The sequence below is a fragment of the Pan paniscus genome, chromosome 6, assembly GCF_029289425.2.
Source record: "Pan paniscus chromosome 6, NHGRI_mPanPan1-v2.0_pri, whole genome shotgun sequence".
NCBI classification, from domain to species: domain Eukaryota; kingdom Metazoa; phylum Chordata; class Mammalia; order Primates; family Hominidae; genus Pan; species Pan paniscus.
In genome coordinates, this window is record NC_073255.2 from 89380160 (window position 1) to 89401980 (window position 21821).

General features: G+C 46.2%; 2 protein-coding genes across 5 annotated transcripts in view; one reads left to right on the forward strand and one right to left on the reverse strand.

The window, feature by feature from the left end:
* LOC129398249 (putative STAG3-like protein 2) lies at positions 1-12029 on the reverse strand. Of its 4 annotated transcripts, XM_057302711.2 has the most exons (9): positions 11894-12009; positions 9810-9887; positions 9176-9297; positions 6522-6645; positions 5926-6024; positions 5636-5715; positions 5220-5327; positions 4841-4955; positions 1-19 (listed from the first exon to the last, which is right to left on the reverse strand). In XM_057302711.2, the coding sequence occupies exons 1-7, from the start codon at positions 11900-11902 to the stop codon at positions 5270-5272; spliced, it is 570 nt and encodes a 189-aa protein (XP_057158694.1). In that variant the 5' UTR covers positions 11903-12009; the 3' UTR covers positions 1-19; positions 4841-4955; positions 5220-5269. The 4 variants fall into 4 exon arrangements, with proteins under 4 accessions (XP_057158694.1, XP_057158695.1, XP_063461907.1 ...); XM_057302712.2 differs by lacking the exon at positions 1-19 and having other exon boundaries at positions 3627-4955; positions 9181-9297; positions 9810-9895; positions 11894-12029; XM_063605837.1 differs by lacking the exon at positions 1-19 and having other exon boundaries at positions 3627-4955; positions 9810-9895; positions 11894-12023.
* The window catches only part of LOC117978411 (putative postmeiotic segregation increased 2-like protein 1), a 20490-nt gene continuing 8640 nt past the window's right edge, over positions 9972-21821 (forward strand). The window contains 6 exon segments of the mRNA XM_063605827.1: positions 9972-12022; positions 12024-12277; positions 15552-15691; positions 17581-17667; positions 17846-17948; positions 19067-19250. Of these exon segments, the coding sequence (XP_063461897.1) occupies positions 11663-12022; positions 12024-12277; positions 15552-15691; positions 17581-17667; positions 17846-17948; positions 19067-19250 (1128 nt within the window). The 5' untranslated portion in view covers positions 9972-11662.

Below are 21821 nucleotides of genomic sequence, written 5' to 3' on the forward strand. Positions count from 1 at the left end.
TGGAGAAGACTGCGATTTGCTACAGAGGGAACACAAAGAGAAAGAAACAATTGTGGGTTTCTGACATTCAAATGTACAATTTCGCCTCCTTGATAATGGACTTAACACCAATACCTCCCACTTTTTTTCTTTTCCTTTTTAAATTCTTTCATAAAGACAGGGTCTCGCTATGTTGCCCAGGCTGGTCTCAGACTCCTGGCCTCAAGCGATCCTCCTGCCTCAGCCTCCCAAAGTGCTAGGCTTACAGGCATGAGCCACTGTGCCTGGGCCAGTATCTCCCACTTTGACTCAGGTCCAGGCTTCATGAACTGGAGTAGACCATAGGGTTTTCCATAGAGTTTATTTATTCATTTATTTATTTGTTTGTTTATTTAGTCAGTTTGTCACCCAGGCTAGAGTGCAGTGGCGTGATCTTGGCTCACTGCAGCCTCAACCTTCCAGGCTCAGGCCAGGCGCGGTGGCTTATGCCTGTAATCCCAGCACTTTGAGAGGCCAAGGTGGGAGGATCACCTGAGGTCAGGAGATCGAGACCAGCCTGACCAACATGGAGAAACCCTGTCTCTACTAAAAATACAAAATTAGCTGGGCACGGTGGCACATGCCTGTAATCCCAGCTACTCGGGGGGCTGAAGCGGGAGAATCGCCTGAACCCGGGAGGAGGAGGTTGTGGTGAGCTGAGATCTCACCATTGCACTCCAGCCTGGGCAACAAGAGCAAAACTCGGTTTAAAAAAACAAACAAAAAACAGACAAACAAACAAAAAAACACCAAAAAAAAAAAAAACCTTCCAGGCTCAAGAGATCCTCCTACCTCAGCCTCCCAAGTAGCTGGGACTACAGGTTGTACCTCCATGCCTGGCTAATTTTTGCTTCTTTTTTTTTTTTTTGGTAGAGATGGGATTTCACCATATTGCCCAGGCTGGTCTCGAACTCCTGGGCTCGAGTGATCCGCCCACCTTGGCCTCCTACAGCACTGGGACTAGAGGCATGAGCCACTGTGACCTGCCTATTTATTTATTTATTTGTGTTCGGCTCGTCCAGTGAAGCAGTGGGAGTGGAGAAGGAACAAAAAAATCTGTAAGTCGTTGTGATCAATTAACTGTAACCACCACTGCACTCGGGCCAGCTCCATCGAGTTCATTATGAGGAAGGAGAGAAGAGGGGAGAACCTTCTACTTTCTAGACCCTGGGGTTTGTGGGGAGAGGAAGGCCGAGGGAGGAGAGGAAGAGATTGGATCCGGCGCCCTGCTATGGGTGTCTCCATCTGGGCTGCTGCTAGAAGGGGCGGTTGTTCTCTTTTTTTTCTTTTTTAGACGGAGTTTTTTTGCTCTGTCACCCAGGCTGGAATGCAGTGGCATGATCTCAACTCACTGCAACCTCCGCCTCCCAGGTTCAAGCGATTCTCCTGCCTCAGCCTCCTGAGTAGCTGGGACTACAGGTGCCCACCACCACGCCCAGCTAATGTTTGTATTTTTAATAGAGACGGGGTTTCACCATGTTGACCAGGCTGGTCTCGAACTCCTGACCTTAAGTGATCCGCCCGCCTTGGCCTCCCAAAATGCTGGAATTACAGGCGTGAGCCACTGCGCCTAGCCAGTTGTTCTCTTAAGAGGGGCAGGATTCTCTGGCCCTGCTGCCCTGGGGACCCATGGAGGAGACCCATGCAGGCTGCTGCACCATCCTGGGCTGAGAAGCATCAAAGCAGATGTGGGGCCAGCATGCTTACAGCGGGGACACCACTTCCCAACAGCCTGAAAAACTCCCATTTCACCTTAAAAACTCATCAGACCTGGCTGGGTGCGGTGGCTCACGCCTGTAATCCCAGCACTTTGGGAGGCTGAGTCAGGCGGATCACGAGGTCAGGAGTTCAAGACCAGCCTGGCCAACATGGTGAAACCCCGTTTCTACTAAAAATACAAAAATTAGCCAGGTGTGGTGGCAGGCGCCTGTAATCCCAGCTACTTGGGAGGCTGAGGCAGGAGAATTGCTTGAAACTGGAAGGCCGAGGTTGCTGTGAGCAGAGATCCAGCCACTGCACTCCAGCCTGGGCGAAAGAGCGAAACTCTGTCTCAAAACAAAAATAAAAAAAAAAAAACTCATCAGACATCTTTTCTGCAAGGCCCCCCTCCCCAAACTCTCATAGACAGAGCTAGCTGCTCCCCATTGTGGGTCCCCTACTCCACTGTCAGAGTCATTGAAAGGCCTGTCCCTCCAGCCAAGCAAACGCAGGGCAGGCAAGGGGGTCACACCCTAGGCTGTGCCAGACATGGTGTGGGGCTGTGAGAGCCCCAGGCAGAGCCTCCGCGGTCTCCTTAGGGAGCCTCTGGGAAGAGGTTCTGGACAGAGAAGACCAAGGGGCTGTGGTGGTGTCAGGGCTGGGGAGGAGAGGGAAGGGCTGCACCAGGGAAGTGCCAACTCCTCTCCCTAGAACCTTCCACCGCCCACCCCTGGGCAGACACAGTCCAGGCATCATTGCTGCAGCTGTAGGAAGGACCTGCTAGGTAAGCTCATCTCTCTGAGCACTGACTGGCAAGGGAACCCCCTTCGTAGCTAGTGTTCCTCTGAAACAGCGATGCTATCAGAGGGCTGGCTTCAAGTCCCTGGGGCCTCACCCTTCCTGGGCACTTGCTGTTTCCCCGCCTCCTCTTTCACTGTGTGTCCAGAGAGGAGGAACCCCTGTCTTGAGGACTGGCCCCTTGCACTGCAGGGAGAGGAGCAGGGCCCTGACACCAATGGCGGGCACCTGGTGTCTGGCCTCAGGGATCCACATGTTTTGAGAACAGATATGGTCCCAACTTCAGACTGAGCCCTGCTGTTCTAAGCATATCCACATGTGGCTGGGTTGAAGTCAATATTCCAGAGAAAAAATCCATCTGTCCCTAAAATTTCCGTTTGTTTGTTGGTTTGTTTGTTTGTTGGTTTGTTTTTGAAATGGAGTCTCGCTCTGTCACCCAGGCTGGAGTGCAGTGGCACGATCTCGGCTGACCGCAACCTCCACCTCCCAGGTTCAAGCGATTCTCCTGCCTCAGCCTCCTGAGTAGCTGGGATTACAGGCATGCACCACCACACCCAGATAATTTTCTATTTTTAGTAGAGACGGGGTTTCTCCACATTGGTCAGGCTGGTCTTGAACTCCCGACCTCAGGTGATCCTCCCACCTCGGCCTCATAAAGTGCTGGGATTACAGGCATGTGCCACCACGCCCGGCCTAATTTTCTAATTTTTTTTTTTAACTGAAGAAGGACCCCAGGAAGTCAAAAGTGCCTATAACCCATGAAAGTCTAAATGAGGACAACGGAGGCTGGGCGTGGTGGCTCACTCCTGTAATCCCAGCACTTTGGGAGGCCAAGGTGGGTGGATCACCTGAGGTCAGGAGTTCGAGACCAGCCTGGCCAACATGGTGAAACCCTGTCTCTACTAAAAAACACAAAAATTAGTCGGGTGTGGTGGCGGGCACCTATGATCACAGCTACTCAGGAGGGTGAGGCAGGAGAATCGCTTGAACCTAGGAGGCGGAGGCTGCAGTGGGCTGAGATCGCACCACTGCACTCCAGCCTGGGGGACAGAGCGAGACCCCATCTCAAACAAACAAAACAAAACAAAATGAGGACAATGGGGCTTCCAATGGCAACTCGAGACGTTAGTTTACTCCACAGTCATGGAGACAGTGAATGGAGTGTGTGTGTGTGTGCGTGTGTGTGCGTGTGTGTGTGCGTGTGCGTGTGAGTGAGAGAGAGAGAGAGAGGAAGAAGGGAGGGAGGGAGGGTTACAGGAGTGTGGGAAAGTCAACAGGAAAAGGAGGGAAGGTTCGCTGTGAACTGACAGTAACTGTGACATCACAGGCATGTGCGGAGTCCCCGCCCCCCCAGGCACTGTGCCAAGGCCAGTACCTTCATGTCATGAGACCCTCTCAGCAACTCTGTAACCTTGTCCCCACCAGAATATTCCTTTCACAGCTGAGAAAACAACAGCACAGAGAGGATGAATTAAAAATTGTCTAACATGCTGGGCGCAGTGGCTCACGCCTGTAATCCCAGCACTTTGGGATGATGAGGCAGGTGGATCACAAGGTCAAGAGATCAAGACCATCCTGGCTAACACAGTGAAAACCCGTCTCTACTAAAAATACAAAAAAGTTAGCCGGGCGTGGTGGCAGGCGCCTGTAGTCCCAGCTGCTCGGGAGGCTGAGGCAGGAGTTGCTGGGCACTGGACACAAGGATTTCTATCAGTGTGCTCTCCTGCACATCACCCAGGTCTGGAGTGCCAGGAGGATCAAAAACATAGAATCAAAGATTAGCCACCTTCCAACTCCAAGTTCCCCCCACCCCATGCCACCGTTCCTGCCTTGTACAAGTGAAGCAAGCAATCTCTCCTGGTTTCACCCTAGGAGGTGGAAGGTCCCTGGCCCTGGCTCCATGTGGCACGTGCTCTGGTCCTTCTCCAGCAGCAGGCTTGTCAGACCCTCCCAGTCCTTCAGCTGAGTCCCTGCACAGTCCCACAGGTTGTCTACTAAGTAAGCAGCGTGGTGGTGGAGCTGGGGAAGGAGGTGCATGGGGATTTAGTGATGGCATGTTAAAATACCCTAGGAAGTGGTTACTGATTAAATATCGCTCTCCTTCCTACAGTGTACACCCCCATCCTTCTCCATTTGTCTTTTTTTTTTTTTTTTTTGGTAGAGACAGGGTCTCACTATGTTGCCCAAGCTGGTCTCAAACTCCTGGGCTCAAAGGATCCTCCCACCTCAGCCTCCCAAAGTGCTGGGCTTACAGGTGTGAGCCACCAACCCCAGCCCACTTGTAGGTCCTATGCACAACAGCCAGAGTTCTCTCTGTGTATGTCACCTTGCTCTCCACAAAGAAGGACAGCAGAAGCTGGAAGAAAGTCCTCTGGGCGCCTGGGCTCTGGCATTGCTCTCTTCCACCCATCGTTCTTATCTCGCACTCAGGGTAGAAAAGTCTGGTGGAATGGACACAAGGAAAGGGCTCAGCACAGGAGGAAACAAGGAGGTGTAATGATGACCACAGAGGGAGGAGATGGCCCAAGGAGATGATAAAGGAAAAGGAGGTGCAGAGCTAAGGAAAGCCCCAAGGAGCCGAGAGAGGAAAAGAGACACCAGAGAGACTTCCACGGAGATGGGGAGGCCTTAAGTAGGGCAGCAGCAGATGTGGGAGAGAAACCGAGAGGGTGGTGTTAAAGAAACGTAAAAGGAGCCCCACTCACTTCCAGTACAGAAATTCACCCACAGCAGAGGCCAGGCCTCAATTAGAGGCCTACACAATGGGGTAGACGCTCTCACAGTCCACGTCCATCAGCACCCCTTCCATGTTCCTGCCCACAGAAAAGCAGAAAGAGTGTGTGAATAGGGACATTGTCTTCTGGCACAATCAAGGCTAGAAAGAAAAAGAGGCAAAAGCAACAAGGACATAACTCACAAAAAACTCCTAAATGGAGAGTGGAAGACAAGGGAGTATGGGGAGTTAGAGAAGACAGAAATATTACCCCCTCAACGTACTGCAACTCAGGAATGACCTCAGTCAACCTGCACAGATGGAAGAGTCAGCTATGACAGGTGGAGGGAGATGACCCTGGAAGGGCAAAGGTCTGAGACACTGGCCTCCCCTCTTCCCAGGACTCACTTAAGGATAAGTATCAGTAATCTGACGGCCTCCACTGCTACACTGTACTCTCTGTCCACGATCATGGAAACCATCCAGTCCTGCAGAAAGGAGAAAGTCACTCAGTATCTCATTACGCCCATTCCAAATATTCTGTTCTCTTAGAATCAGAGACTCCTAAAGAGAGTGCCTACATAGAGGCAGATGCTGGGATAGCCAAGACATCTTAGAGCATGAGGGGTAGAAAGATACAAGGTGGGGAAACGGGAACCACGACAAAGAGCCAAGCCAAGGAGCACCACCCGTCTCACCTTGAAGCGGCCAGTGAAGAGCTCCAGGCGTGCGGTCAGGTCCCGGTTACCGTACAGCCCTTTCAGAGCCTTCACGCACTTCACGCGGACTTCTCGGTGCTGGTGAGGAGGGAAAACCAAGAGAATGGAAATAAGACCAACCACACTCTACTCGCCCCTACTGAGCGTCCAGACTCCCCTCTCCGATCCCTCATTCTAGCTTGGGTGTCCCCTCTACTGAGGACTCTGAGATGTCAGAAACAATGAACAGCTGTCTTCATACTTAAAAAAAAAAAGTATCACAGCAGTACTCATGATGAGAAGGATCGTTTGGCTGCCCCTTAGCACCTGCATTACCATCCATCAATAACTCTCTTCCATTGGAAAGTCTCTCTCCCCGTACCTCATGTTTTGGGTCATTTCATCTCCTGGGTATGTCTCTCTCTACCTTATCCTACCCTCCCCAGTGCTAGCGGAGTTTCAAGGTTCAGCGCCTTGATGGGTTAATCATTGGTCACTAGGTAAAATATCTCAGTGGCAGGCCCAGGAAAAGGTGAAGTGTCCTAGGACAGGAAAAAGATGAAGGAAACGGAAAGGGAAACTGACTCGAATCCCACCTTATCATGCAGAGTCCAACCAATATATTTTAAATAGCTGTCGGTGAGGAAAGACGTGCTGTAGCTTTGCATCCAACACCCAATTTCCTCAATGCAGATAGCACGGATCTCAGGAAGGACATCCCTAGACACAGACAGATAAGTTGACTCTTAGAGCCACCCTCTCTCCAAACTCACTTTCCATCCTACCAGTTAACTCCCTCTCATGGAAGAATTTTCTTGAAATGCCATGTACCCCATGCCTTTCATTTCTTCCTCCCGATGTAAATACTATATATATAGTAAAATACATGTAAATATTTTTTCTTTTTTTTTTAAGGGATGGGATCTCTTGCTGTGTTGCCCAAGCTGGCCTTGAACTCCTGGGTTCAAGTCATCTTCCCACTTTGGCCTCTCAAGTAGCTAGGACTACAAAAATGTGCCATACCCAGTTAGTAAATATTTTCTTTCTGTTACCAAACCATAAAATAGTTAAACACCAGCCTTGTACAGCCTAATTCTCCACTCCACCTGTTGCCCAGGCTGGAGTGCAGCGGCACAATCTCAGCTCACTGCAACCTCTACCTCTCGGGTTCAAGTGATTCTCCTGCCTCAGCCTCCTGAGTAGCTGGGATTACAGGTGCACCACCACGCCCAGCTACCTTTTTGTATTTTTAGTAGAGATGGGGTTTCACCATGTTGGCCAGGCTGGTCTCGAACTCCTGACCTCAAGTGATCTGCCCGTCTTGGCCTCCCAAAGTGCTGGAGTTACAGGTGTGAGCCACTGCACCCGGCCTCCATACCTCTTTTAAAAACCAATTTTGAAAGTTCATTCAGGCTGGGCATGGTGGCCAAAAATTAGCCAAGCATGGTGGCGGGTGCCTGTAGTCCCAGCTACTTGGCAGGCTGAGGCAGGAGAATCACCTGAACCCGGGAGGCGGAGGTGCAGTGAGCCAAGATCGCGTCACTGCACTCCAGCCTGGTGACAGAGCAAGACTCCGTTTCAAATAAAAAACTAACACACTGTACAACTGCATGTAAGGTGGAAAAGACAACTGGAATTAAAACGTGCTCAGGTCCTTGTAGAAGATAAGAAATCCAGAGGAAAGCAAGCAAAGGGGGAAAAAGAAACAGAAAAGATAAAACGATTGTACCAACTCAATACTAGGCCATAAGGCTAAGTCTCCATAAATGTCTTTTTTTTTTTTTTTTTTTTTTTTTGAGACAGAGTATCACTCTGTCACCCAGGCTGGAGTGCCGTGGCACAATCTCAGCTCACTGCAACCTCCACCTCCTGGGTTCAAGCAATTCTCATGCCTCAGCCTCCCAAGTGGCTGGGATTACAGACAAATGCCACCACATGCAGCTAATTTGTGTATTTTTAGTAGAGATGGGGTTTCGCCATGTTGGCCAGGCTGGTCTCGAACTCCTGGCCTCAAGTGATCTGCCTGCCTCAGCCTCCCCAAGTGCTGGGATCACAGATGTGAGCCACTGTGCCCAGCCCCTACATAAATTTCAAACACCACATTCCCTGACTACAACACAATAAAGTTAGAAATCAAATAACGAAAATATAACTAGCAAAATTCTGTATGTTTGAAAATTTTAAATATTTTCCCAGAAACTATAAAACTACATGTTAATGTGGATAAATCTCAAACAATCTTAACTGAAATAATTAAATCACAGAAGCCTGAATAATGGATTCATTTACATAATTAAAGAACACATTCATAGTGGTAACACTATAATGAAAGATGAGAAAGATTAACACAAAGTTCACCCTAGTGTTTACCTATGGGTAATAAGGGGACTGTGAGGTAGAGTAGAAAGAAGGTACACAAAGGATCTCTACAGCACTATTAATGTTTCATTTCTTGAGCTGGGGCTAGAGATCTGGGTGATATCTCATTTTTATTTTTTAAACTACATATACGCTTTGTACACTTTCAGATATTAGAACTTCAATAAAATTATAAAAAAAGAAACAGGGAAAAAATAATTAAGTATAATTGTCAAGATGGAGCTAAAAAATAACATGGGTGAACAAGGTGCCACCCACATCTAAGCTTCCTTCCCATGTCATGCAATGCCTCTCCTCATCTGCTCCATCAATCAATAAAGGCATAATCACTCCTGTGATACCTTTAAGAAAAGAACACGCTTTAAGAAAAGAAACGCTCTCTCGAAGCCGGGTGCGGTGGCTCACACCTGTAATCCCAGCACTTTGGGAGGCCGAGGCAGGCGGATCACCTGAGGTCAGGAGTTGGAGACCAGCCTGGCCGACATGGCGAAACCCCATCTCTACTAAAAATACAAAAATTAGCTAGGCATGGTGGCACATGCCTGTAAGCCCAGCTACTTGGGAGGCCTCAGCCTCCCAAGACCATGAGAATCGCTTGAACCCAGGAGGCAGAGGCTGCAGTGAGCTGAGACTGTGCCACTGCACTCCAGCCTGGGCAACAGAAAGAGACTGTCTCAAAAAAAAAAAAAAAAAAAAGAACATGCTCTCTTATTCAAGGTTACCCTTCTATCACTCCAAGGATTCACCCCATAATCTTATCTTTCTTGCTATGTTACACTCACTAAAATGTTCACATCAAATCAAGTTTGTAGACACTTGTCCTTACCACCTTACAAAAAGTGAGATGGTATCAACAGAGGTAAGACACTGCTTTACCTGCATGTCACTTTTGGCAGCTTTCGCAGCATTGAAAAGATCATTGGCTGGTGGCTCTGACTGTTTCCGGCTATGACGATGTACCACTTGGGACCCTTTCTTTGGATATTTTGCCACCTGATACACATAAAAAGATCAGAAATATGAAAAAAAGGTAACAGTGACATTAACACTTGGTTTCATCATTATCACACAAGTAGGCTTACGCTGCCAATTCCACAGCAGTCTGAGTTAGACTCAGTCCTGAAATAATTGATTTTTATATTATGAAGTTTATTAACTTTTTTCCCTTTAAAAAAAAAATTCCTTGAGTCTCCTTCCCGTATCTCTATAACCAAACATCCTTTTCTTTTCTTTTCTCTTCGAAATTTCTCTTCTTCCTATTTCCGTCCCTTAATACTTTGTAAATCTTGTCCTTTTTTGAACCATATCACCTGAACCTCTTAGGTTTTCTCTTTTTTTTGAGACGGAGTCTCGCTCTGTCGCCCAGGCTGGCGTGCAGTGGCGTGATCTCGGCTCACTGCCAGCTCTGCCCCCGGGGTTCGTGCCATTCTCCTGCCTCAGCCTCCTGAATAGCTGGGCTGCTTCCCCCACAAGATTCAAAAACAAAAGAAAACTGGCTGACTCACCGGCGTTGTTTTCAGTGGTCGTTTTGCTGCTTTCTTCTTCACACCGCGATTGAAGCTGTCCTCAAACCATTTTCTTGTCTTCTTGTCTATTTGTATGAATTACTGAGTTACATTCTCATTGCTACTTATTTAAGCAAAGTATTCTTAGTTTGTTAAGAACAAAGAACTACAAATTGTGTTCATTTTCTGTCCTTTCCTGTTCTTAGACTAAATTACCTGAAATACATCAAAATATATGTTGTATGCTTACCTATATCAAAACTATGTTGTTTAGGTGCCGGGCACGGTGGCTCACACCTGTAATCCCAGCACTTTGGGAGTTCAAGGGGGGCGGATTGCCTGAGGTCAGGAGTTCAAGACCAGCCTGGTCAACATGACAAAACCCCGTCTCTACTAAAAATACAAAAATTAGCCAGGTGCAGTGGACAGCGCCTGTAATCTCAGCTACTCATGAGGCTGAGGCCTGAGAATTGCTTGAACCCAGGAGGCCAAGGTGGCAGTGAGCCGAGATCATGCCACTGCACTCCAGCCTGGGTGACAGAGTGAAACTCCGTCTGAAAAAAACAAAACAAACAAACAAACAAAAAACCAGACCATATTGTTTAGGGATACTTAGCTGACAAAATAATAGAGACAAGCATGACATAATTACCATGAAAATCAGGCCCTGGGGTGTTGGTGGGGAAGGTTTAAGTGGAAAGAATGGAGCGGTGACAATGTGTGTCAACCTGGGAGGTGGTGACCCTGGGGTTCGCTTTGTAATTCCTCAAAATGAGCATTTATGTGCTATTCACTTTTCAGAGGATAGAATTCTGAACTAAAATGTTTAAGCAGCCATACGCAAAAAAAAAAAGAAAAAATATGGATAGATTTTTATTTTAATTAAAACATTTTAAAAATAGAGACAAGGCAGCTGGGCGTGGTGGCTCACGCCTGTAATCCCAGCAATTTGGGAGGCCGAGGCAGGCGAATCACGAGGTCAGGAGATCGAGACCATCCTGGCTAACACGATGAAACCATGTCTCTACTAAAAATACAAAATAACGTTAGCCAGGCGTGGTGGCGGGCGCCTGTAGTCCCAGCTACTGGGGAGGCTGAGGCAGGAGAATGGCGGGAACCCGGGAGGTGGAGCTTGCAGTGAGCCGAGATCAGGCCACTGCATTCCAGCCTGGGCGACAGAGCAAGACTTCAACTCAAAAAAAAAAAAAAAAAACATAGAGACAAGGGTCTTGCTATGTTGCTCAGGGTGGTCTCAAACTCTCTGGGCTCAAGCAATCCTCCCGCTTCGGTCTCCCAAGCAATCCTCCCGCTTCGGTCTCCCAAAGCGCTGAGATTCCAGGCGTGAACCACCGCGCTCGACCAGGAAAAAAAAAATATATATATATATAATATATAATATATTTTATAATATATTATGTCATATATTACACATAATATACAATATATATAATACGCATAATAAAGGTATATTTAATATATATAAAGATATATATGTATATAATAATTTTTTTTTTTGAGACGGAGTTTCACTCTTGCTGCCCAGGCTCGAGTGCAATGGCTCGATCTCAGCTCACTGCAAGCTCCGCCTCCAGGGTTCAAACCATTCTCCTGCCTCAGCCTCCCGAGTAGCTGGGATTACAGGCGCCCGACACACGTCCGGCTAATTTTTGCATTTTTAGTAGACACGAGGTTTCACCATGTTGGCCAGACTGGTCTCGAACTCCTGATCTCAGGTGATCCGCCCGCCTCGGCCTCCCAAAGTGCCGGGATTACAGGCGTGAGCCACGGCGCCCGGCCTGAATAAATCTTTTAAAACATAAAAATCTGGGTGAGCCCCTGGCCGGCCGGCACAGATGCCGGGGTGGGGCCGCGAATCGGTTGGGACGCACTCTATCCGGCCTAGGGGCACCGGGGCCAGCACCCGGCCGCCGCGCGTGCGCAGTGGGCGGGGGGCCCCGCGCTCCTACGTGCAAGTGGCCAGTGCCGAGTGCTGGGCCGCCGCTCCTGCCGTGCATGTTGGGGAGCCAGTACATGCAGGTGGGCTCCACACGGAGAGGGGCGCCGACCCCGTGATAGGGCTTTACCTGGTACATCGGGGTGGCGCGTGCCAGACACCAACGGTCGGAAACCGCCAGACACCAACGCTCGGAATCCACGCCAGGCCACGACGGAGGGCGACCACCTCCCTTCTGACCCTGCTGCCGGCGTTCGGAAAAAAACGCAGTCCGGTGTGCTCTGATTGGTCCAGGCTCTTTGACGTCACGGACTCGACCTTTGACAGAGCCACTAGGCGAAAAGGAGAGACGGGAAGTATTTTTTCCGCCCCGCCTGGAAAGGGTGGAGCACAACGTCGAAAGCAGCCGTTGGGAGCCCAGGAGGCGGGGCGCCTGTGGGAGCCATGGAGGGAACTTTCCCAGTCTCCGAGGCGGATCCGGTGTTGCATCCTTGGAGCGAGCTGAGAGCTCGAGGTGAGCTGGGCTCGCGGTCGCCCCTCTCGCGCGCCCTCTTTGAGAACCATGGCGTCCAACCTCCCTGGAAATGGGGGGAACATGGCCGAGGCGCGTGGCGAGGCCGCCTCGTGGAGGCCCCGGAGCGGCATCCTCAGCGCCCCAGCGATCCGGTGCCCATTAGGTGCGCCTTGAAGCCGAGGCAAGCTCCTTCGGGGTGCTGGGCTGCGGGCAAAGAATTCGGCCCTGTGAAGAGTTGGGTTCGGCCTGTCTCAGGCCCTGCCCACATCCCATCACAGGGCCGTGGACTTGAAGCCGGAACGTGAAATCCCCATAGACTGAATGCATTTCCTTTCTACCTGTTCTCTCTCCCCTTTTATTTTTATTTTTATATTATTTTATTTTTAATTTTTACTTTATTTTTTTGTAGAGACGGGGATTTAGCTATGTTGCCCAAGCTGGTCTGGAACTCCGGAGCTCAAGCAGTCCGCCGGCCTTGGCCCCCCAAAGCGCTGGAATTACAGGCATAATGCACTGTGCCTGGCCTTTAAAAAAAAATTGAGGTCATTTTGGGGACAGTAGAGCGTCCAGACACATCCTAATTTGCATAGCTGCGCAGTTTTAAAAAATGCAATGCATTTTTACCTGTTAGGGTATGTGATTTCTGGCTAGTAAGCTACACCGAATCTTGGCTAGCACAGTTGAATTCCATGTCAGATTTGTAAACGCAAATTTGCTCTCTGCATTTAAATATATTAGATATATTTAGGTAACTACATTTAAATGTATTGAGACATTTAAATAAATTTGCCGTCTGTATCTAAATATCTGAAGTGGACCAGGTGCGGTGGCTCACACCTATAATCCCATCACTTTGGGAGGCCAAGGCAAGTGGATCATGAGGTCAGGAGTTCACGACCAGCCTGGCCAACATGGTGAAATCCCATTTCTACTAAAAATACAAAAATTAGCTGGGCGTGGTGGCAGGTGCCTGTAATCCTAGCTACTTGGGAGGCTGAGGCAGGAGAATCGCTGGAACCCAGGCGACAGAGGTTGCAGTGAGCTGAGATTGCACCACTGCAGTCTAGCCTAGGTGACACAGCAAGACTCCATCTCAAAAAAAAAAAGAAAAAAAATCAGAACTGGACCTGTAGCCTGTAGTGTGTTGCCAAATAAACTTATTTTTAGAGATACTTCTTTCCATTTTCTGTGAGGTCATCTGCAGTTTCACATGGTAGACAGACTTTGGTGAGATTCTTAGCAACATAGAATGAAGAGTAAAGAGGTTTGTTTATTTCACAAGAGTTTATTTAAGGCCTACAATGTGTTAAATGCTGTAGGAAATACCCACTGATTTCTCTTTTCATGGAGGTTTCCTGCCTTCTCTTAACGAGTGATCAATTAAACTGTTTACTGGAACTTGCTAAGTTAATGAACACATGGGATACATTCTTTGGATGAGCAGACATTGGTTGGGCAGAGGAGCAAGAGGAGAGCAGTTTAGACAGAGACCTGCTTATACACTGTAGTGTCTAAAAGAGCTTGTGATGTTCAGGAAACAGTTGTTCACTGTGCTGCAATATAGGGGACGGCCAGTTGCGGTGGCTCACACCTGTACTCCTAGTGCTTTGGAAGGCCAAGGCGGGCAGATCACCTGAGGTCAGGAGTTAGAAACCAGCCTGGCCAACATGGTGAAACCCCATCTCTACTAAAAACACAAAAATTAGCTGAGTGTAACGGTGGGTGCCTATAATCCCAGCAACTTGGGAGGCTGAGACAGGAGAATCACTTGAACTTGGGAGGTGGAGGTTGCAGTGAGCCGAGATCATGCCATTGCACTCTAGCCCAGGTGACAGGGTGAGACTCTGTCTCAAATAATAATAATAGTAATAATAATAATAATAATAATAATGTAGGGGACTTGATGAAGGGAAAGGATTAGAGAGATTCTGAAAAGAAGGTAGTTTGGGGCCCAGTGATGACTAGATTTTAAGTTTCATATAGTAGGAAGTGGGGCACTAGTAATTTTTCAAGCAGAAAAATTATTTGACCAGATTCGTGATTTCAAAAATAGCTCTGGTGATAGAGTGGAGGATGGGTTGGAGCAGGGAATAAGGGGAAATGAAACCGTTATAAAACTCTTAAAGCGGGCCGGGCGTGGTGGCTCACGCCTGTAATCCCAGCACTTTGGGAGGCTGAGGCGGGCGGATCACGAAGTCAGGAGATCGAGACCATCCTGGCTAAAACGGTGAAACCCTGTCTCTACTAAAAATACAAAAAATTAGCTGGGCATGGTGGTGGGCGCCTGTAGTCCCAGCTACTCAGGAGGCTGAGGCAGGAGAATGGCGTGAACCCGGGAGGCAGAGCTTGCAGTGAGCCAAGATCGTGCCACTGCACTCCAGCCTGGGCGACAGGGCGACAGAGCAAGACTCCATCTCAAAAAAACAAAAAAACAAAAACAAAAAAACAAAAAAAAAACTCTTAAAGCAAGTACAGCAAGAACTTTGAGGGTCTTTGCTAAGACAGCAGCTGGCAGCTTCAATTTGGAGTAGGGTATCAAAGGCAACTGTGTATAAGGAATAGTTATATAACTGGTATCCAATTTCTGAGATGATTTTGACTTAAACATTGTGTATTTCCCAGCATACTGTTGGTTTTTCTAATTATGTGGGAAATTATGTTGCTTTTACTTTTTTTTTTGCTCATTGCCCAGCCTGGGGTGCAATGCTGCAATCTCAGCTCACTGCAACCTCTGCCTCCCAGGTTTAAGCGATTCTCCTGCCCCAGCCTCCCAAGTAGCTGGCATTACAGGCGCCCACCACCATGCCTGGCTAATTTTTTATATTTTTGGTAGAGACGGGGTTTCACGATGTTGGCCAGGCTGGTCTCAAACTCCTGATCTCAAGTGATCCGCCTGCCTCTGTGTCCCAAATTGCTGGGATTACAGGCATGAGCCACCACACGGGCCATGCTTTCAGTTTTCAAGAAAGAAGACACCATTATTGCCAAAGATTTTGGTAATTTGAGAGATACAATGTATGTTTTCTCCATGTGGATACTAGATAGTAAGGATCTGTTGAATTTGAAGTGTCTATCCAGAAGTATTTTGGGTACTTGTTTAAGGATTGTAAAACAATGTTTCCATTTCTGGATATGATAAATGTATTTGTTAATATAATAAATGAATAGTTTAGACCCATAAACTATTTGCAGTGTTGAGTCATTTCCCACAGTTAAAATCAGGATGAAAATATATAGCTGAATACTTGCTTTGTTTCTTGTAACATTTCTTTAGTACAGAACCTGCTAAGGCCATCAAACCTATTGATTGGAAGTCAGTCCATCAGATTTGCTCTGGGCCGGTGGTACTGAGTCTAAGCACTGCGGTGAAGGAGTTAGTAGAAAACAGTCTGGATGCTGGTGCCACTAATATTGGTAAGTTTGGGAGAGTTTTAAGCCACAAGAAATGATCAGTGAATGTTGTTGTAGTCAAGAAACATTTGTTATTGAAATAAGACTATCAAGTGTTGATGTACTAATAAATTATTATTTTTAAGTTAAAGTTAGCACCTATTATGTGCCTAGTACTTAGCTAGGTAGTAATAATAATAACAACAGCTTTTATTGTGTTCTTATGGTGCGCCAGGCAGGTGTTACGCTAAGAATTGCACAGAAATATCTCATTTAATTTGCAGAATAGCTGGGCGTGGTGTTTCACACCTGTAATCCTAGCCCTTTGAGAGGCTGAGGTGGGGGGATTGCTTGAAGCCAAGAGTTCAAGACCAACCTGGCCAACATGGTGAGACCTCGTCTCTATTAAAAAATAAAGTAGGCCGAGTGTGGTGGCTCACGCCTGTAATCCCAGCACTTTGGGAGGCCAAGGCGGGTGGATACCTGAGGTCAGGAATTCGAGACCAGCCTGTCCAAAATGGTGAAACTCTGTCTCCACTAAAAATACAAAAATTTGCCAGACCTGGTGGCAGAAGCCTGTAATCCCAGCTACTGGGGAGGCTCAGGAATGAGAATTGTTTAAACCTGGGAGGTGGAGGTTGCAGTGAACCGAGATTGTGCCACTGCACCGCAGCCTGGGGACAGAGCAAGACTCCATCTCAAAACAATAAAATAAAATAAAATAAAATAAATCCTGGAGTAGTGGCTCACATCTGTAATCCCAGCACTTTGGGAGGCTGAGGGGGGCTGATGCTTTGAGGTCAGCAGTTCAAGACCAGCCTAACCAATGTGGTAAAACCCTGTCTCTACTAAAAATACAAAAATTAGCCAGATGTGATGGTGCATGGCTGTAATCTCAGCTCCTCAGAAGGCTGAGGGAGGAGAATTGCTTAAACCTGGGAGGTGGAGGTTGCAGTGAGCCAAGATCGATTGTGCCACTGCATTCCAGCCTGGGTGACAAGAGCAAAAGTCAATCTCAAAAAATTAAAAAAAAAAAAAGGAAAGAAAAAAAAGAAAATGACAAAATAAAAAAACAAAAAATTATTAATCTGCCAAATAACTTTATGAGATAGAAATTATTACCTCCATTTTACAGTTGAGGAAATTAAGGGACAGTAAATTTCCTTTTTTTGAGATTATAAAGCTAATAAAATAGAATCTAGGAAGTATGATTCCAGAACCAGTTCTGTTTTTTTTTCTTTTTTTTTTTTTTTTTGACATGGAGTTTTGCTCTTGTTGCCGAGGCTGCGGTGCAATGGCACGATCTCAACTCACTGCAACCTCCGCCTCCCACGTTCAAGCGATTCTCCTGCCTCAGCCTCACCAGTAGCTGGGATTACAGGCATGCACCACCACACCTGGCTAATTTTGTATTTTTAGTAGAGATAGAGTTTCTCCATGTTGGTCAGGCTGGTCTCGAACTACTGACCTCAGGTGATCCGCTCGCTTTGGTCTCCCAAAGTGCTGGGATTACAGGCATGAACCACTGCACCCGGCCCCCGTTCTCCTTACTGGGTATGTTAAAATTATTTCTTTCAAAGGAAAAGGCTGGTCAAAGTGCAACGGTCTTTACAACTAATTGATCACAACCAGTTACAGATTTTTTTGTTCCTTCTCCACTCCAACTGCTTCACTTGACTAGTGTAAGGAAAAAAAAAAAAAAAGGAAAGAAAGAAAATGCTAAATTATTTAATCTGGTCTAGTAAATGGCCAGAAAGAACTTTATAAAAATGAAATATACAAAATGACACTAGTATGTTTAACTAAAGGTATAGTTACGACACTTAAATTTGCACATTATAAATAATATCAATATAAAAACTGATAGCGTGGGTCCATTTTTAATAAATATATAAATATTTTAAACTTTCTAGATCTAAAGCTTAAGGACTATGGAGTGGATCTCATTGAAGTTTCAGGCAATGGATGTGGGGTAGAAGAAGAAAACGTCGAAGGCTTAAGTAAGTTAACTTTTTCTAATCCTATTATAAAATAATTGGGCCACATGTCTTAGAATTTTGAGTAACACTGTCTTCGGAAACACAAAAACACTTTTTTAAAGCCAGTTACTAGATATCATATATATTTGTTGTTATAGCACTTGAGATATCTTAGTCCTTACTTTACAGTCTCTTTCAGCTCTGAAACATCACACATCTAAGATTCAAGAGTTTGCCGACCTAACTCAGGTTGAAACTTTTGGCTTTCGGGGGGAAGCTCTGAGCTCACTTTGTGCACTGAGGTGATAAAATATTTTTATCCATTCACTTGACCCCTTAGTAAAACCTCTCTGAAAATTAATTGGAATCATTATTATTTACAATTTTCTATCTCAATATCTCAGCTTCTAGCTTCTGAATTCTGTTTTGTCTCACTGCCAATCTAAGTCCTAGTACTTCTGAAATGTGAGCAATAAATGAATGAAATGAAGCAAATAGTATTGTTAAAAAAATTGGTTACCCTTATTAGAACAGTAACTTCTCAATTTGAACATAACATATAGATAATAAATGATAGTTACCATTGGTTTTCATTATCAATTTTTAGGGAAACACTTCACCAAAGCACTATTTAATTATAGCACAGATACTAAATTTTTATAAATAACTACATGCAAACACATACACACACACATATATATATATATATATATATTTTTAGACAGAGTCGCACTCTGTCACCCAGGCTGGAGTGCAGTGGCACAGTCTCAGCTCACTGCAGTTTCTGCCTCCCAGGTTCAAGTGACTTTCTTGCCTCAGCCTCCTGAAGAGCTTGGACTATAGCGTGCACCACCACTCCTGGCTAATTTTTGTATTTTTAATAGAGGTGGGGTTTTGCCATGTTGCCCAGGCTGGTCTGGAACTCCAGGCCTCAAGTGATCTGCCCTCCTTGGCCTCCCAAAGTGCTGGAATTACAGGCACGAGCCACCGCACCCTGCCCTACATATACATTTTAATTATAATATCTTTTGGATTCTTTAAAAAATTTTTTTAAAATTTTAAAAAATTCTTTAAAAAAATTCTTTTAAAAAATTTTGTTTGAAGAGTAATAACAAAACAAATCTCTATTTGAGAATCAATAAATCTTGAGATCATTTATGGTTTTGCAATTCAACCTGAAAAATGAAGTCAAAGCTTTTATCAAAACAAAGCATGTTTAGTGCTCTCTGTCTCACTGTCTTTTAGATGCCAGACCTTAGATTTTATGATGACTCCTCAACCGTTTAGATCTCGGTTATCTCAGAGGGATCATCAGCTTTTTAAGAAAATTTTGAGAGAAAATCAAGTGAAGAAAAGAGTAGTCAGTGCCCAACATCACGGATCTCTCACTGAACACACCATGCCTGGTATTCTCTCACAGCGATGTCACCATTTCTACCTGCCACGTATCGGCGAAGGTTGGGACTCGACTGGTGTTTGATCACGATGGGAAAATCATCCAGAAAACCCCCTACCCCCACCCCAGAGGGATGACAGTCAGCGTGAAGCAGTTATTTTCTACGCTACCTCTGCACCATAAAGAATTTCAAAGGAATATTAAGAAGGTACAGTAAATTAATCCCAGTTTTCAAGAGTATTGGTTAATGCACATGAGCAAAAGATTTTACTAAAGATGTTTATTCTTCAGTTGATTCTCTTCCCCTAATTTATTGAGAAATGCTTTATTTGCATTTCTCATTAAAGACTTAACTTCAGGATGATTTACTTTTTTCTTTTTATCACATAGTGTTTATTAGGACTGGGAAACATAGTGAGACTCTGTCTCTATGAAAAATTAAAAAAAAAATTGACTGGGCATGGTGGCATGCACCTGTAGTTCCAGCTACTTGGGAGGCTGAAGTGGGAGGATCACTTGAGCCCAGGAACCTGAGACTGCAGTGAGCTATGATTGCGTCACTACACTTCAGACTGTGAGACAGAGTAAGACCCTGTCTGGAAAAATATATATACATATATATACATATTTTTTATTTTTTATTTTTATCTTTTTTTGAGATAGAGTCTCACCTTGGCGCCCTGGTTGCAGTGCAGTGGCGCGATCTCAGTTCACTGCAACCTCCACCTGCCAAGTTCAAGTGATTCTCCTGCTTCAGCCTTCTGAGTAGCTACCATTACAGGCACGCGCCACCACGCCCAGCTAATTTTTGTATTTTCAGTGGAGACGGGGTTCCACCATGTTGTCCAGGCTGGCCAGGCTGGTCTCGAATTCCTGCCCTCAGGTGATCCGCCCACCTCGGCCTCTCAAAGTGCTGGGATTACAGGCGTGAGCCACCATGCCTGACCTTATGTACTTATATTTTTATGAGAATATTTCTCTTGGTTTTCTGATAAATGAGTTACTGGAACCCTTATGAATTTGAATGCAAATGAAACAGCTAAATGTTGTATAATTGTTGTGTTTAAAAAGCAGATTATAAAACTGTCTGTATTATATGATTACAGTTTTATGAAAACAAAACAACGGGCCTAAATGTGTATAGTATAAAGACTGGAAGAGTCAGCACTTCCATGTTCTCAGCAGTTATCCTCGGATGTGAGATCTCATGCACTTTTTGCTCTCTTCTTTGTGCCTTTCCATTTTGCATGCATATTTCTTATAATCTAAAAAGTTACTTAAACATATGCAGCTAAAAACTTTTTTTACTTGTAAAGCATTCGGTGCTAATTTTAACTTTTTTTGTTTAGACGGAGTCTTCTCACTCTGTCGCCCAGGCTGGAGTGCAGTGGTGTGATCTTGGCTCACTGCAACCTCTGCCTCCTGGGTTCAAGTGATTCTCCTACCTCAGCCTCCCAAGTAGCTGGGATTATAGGTGTGTGTCACCACACCCAGCTAATTTTTGTATTTTTAATAGAGATGGGGTTTCACCATGTTGGCCAGGCTGGTCTTGCACCCCTGATCTCAAGTGATCTGCCCACCTCAGCCTCCCAAAGTGCTGGGATTTCAGGCGTGAGCCACCACGCCCGGCTTTTTTTTTACAGCTTTTTTATAAGTCAGCAAGCAAGAACACAAGAGGAAGTACTCAAATCTCCCTTACACAGCTGGGGGCTATGTCAGGTTTTATAAGCGTAGGGTAATGAGGTGTGATTTGATTGGATCTTGCAATAAAGTAATGCTGGGAGGTGTGATCTGAGTGGACCCTGCCATGGGGTGACACCAAAACTCAATGTGATTGGATCCTGGCTCCTGCCTTGGGGTGTCTGGTTCTTAAATCGGTCCGAGCTCTTCAGGCTGAGCTCTTAGGTTCCACTCCATGGTGGCACGCTTGGTTAACCTGGGCATGCACAGGGTACATGACCTTCAACCTGCGGGTCGATGGCAATTGAAAAACAACTGACAACTTCATTACATAAAAGTTGAACTGATTCGGGTGCGGTGACTCACGCCTGTAATCCCAGCACTTTGGGAGGCCAAGGCAGGTGGATCACCTGAGGTCGAGGAGTTCAAGACCAGCCTGGCCAAAATGGTGAAACCCCGTCTCTACTAAAAATATAAATATTAGCCAGGCGTGGTGGCGCACCCTTGTAATCGCAGCTACCCCAGAGGCTGAGGCAGCAGAATGCTTGAACCTAGGACGTGGAGGTTGCAGTGAGCTGAGATCGTGCCATTGCACTCCAGCCTGGGTGACAAGAGTGAAACTCCATCAAAAAAAAAAAAAGTTGAACTAGATTTGGTCTGATGCAGTTACAGATTTACAAACCGCGTCCCACCCTCCTGCCAACACCTTCCACTCCTCATTCTTGAGGGATTAGGGATGGAGGTCATGCTTCTGTATCGACTTCATGCTGACCAGGGGCACTTAGTCCCCTAAAGTGAGAGGAATGAAACTCTTGGGCTTCTGAGTTCAGATGAGTTCTGGGGTCACCCGGAGTAGCTTGAAAGGCTGGTGTTGTTGTAATACAAGCTGAAGGTGGAAGTGTTGGATCCTGGAGGACAAACAGCTCACCATCCATTTAAATAAATAGGACCAAAAAGTAACAGAACAGTGGCCACGAGGGGCCCCAACAGAGGAAGAAACCAGGTGAGGTGTGGTATAGTGGACTCGACTGCCTTCTAAATCTCAGTGGTTGTCCGGGTGCGGTGGCTCACGCCTGTAATTCCAGCAAAAGAAGAGCCG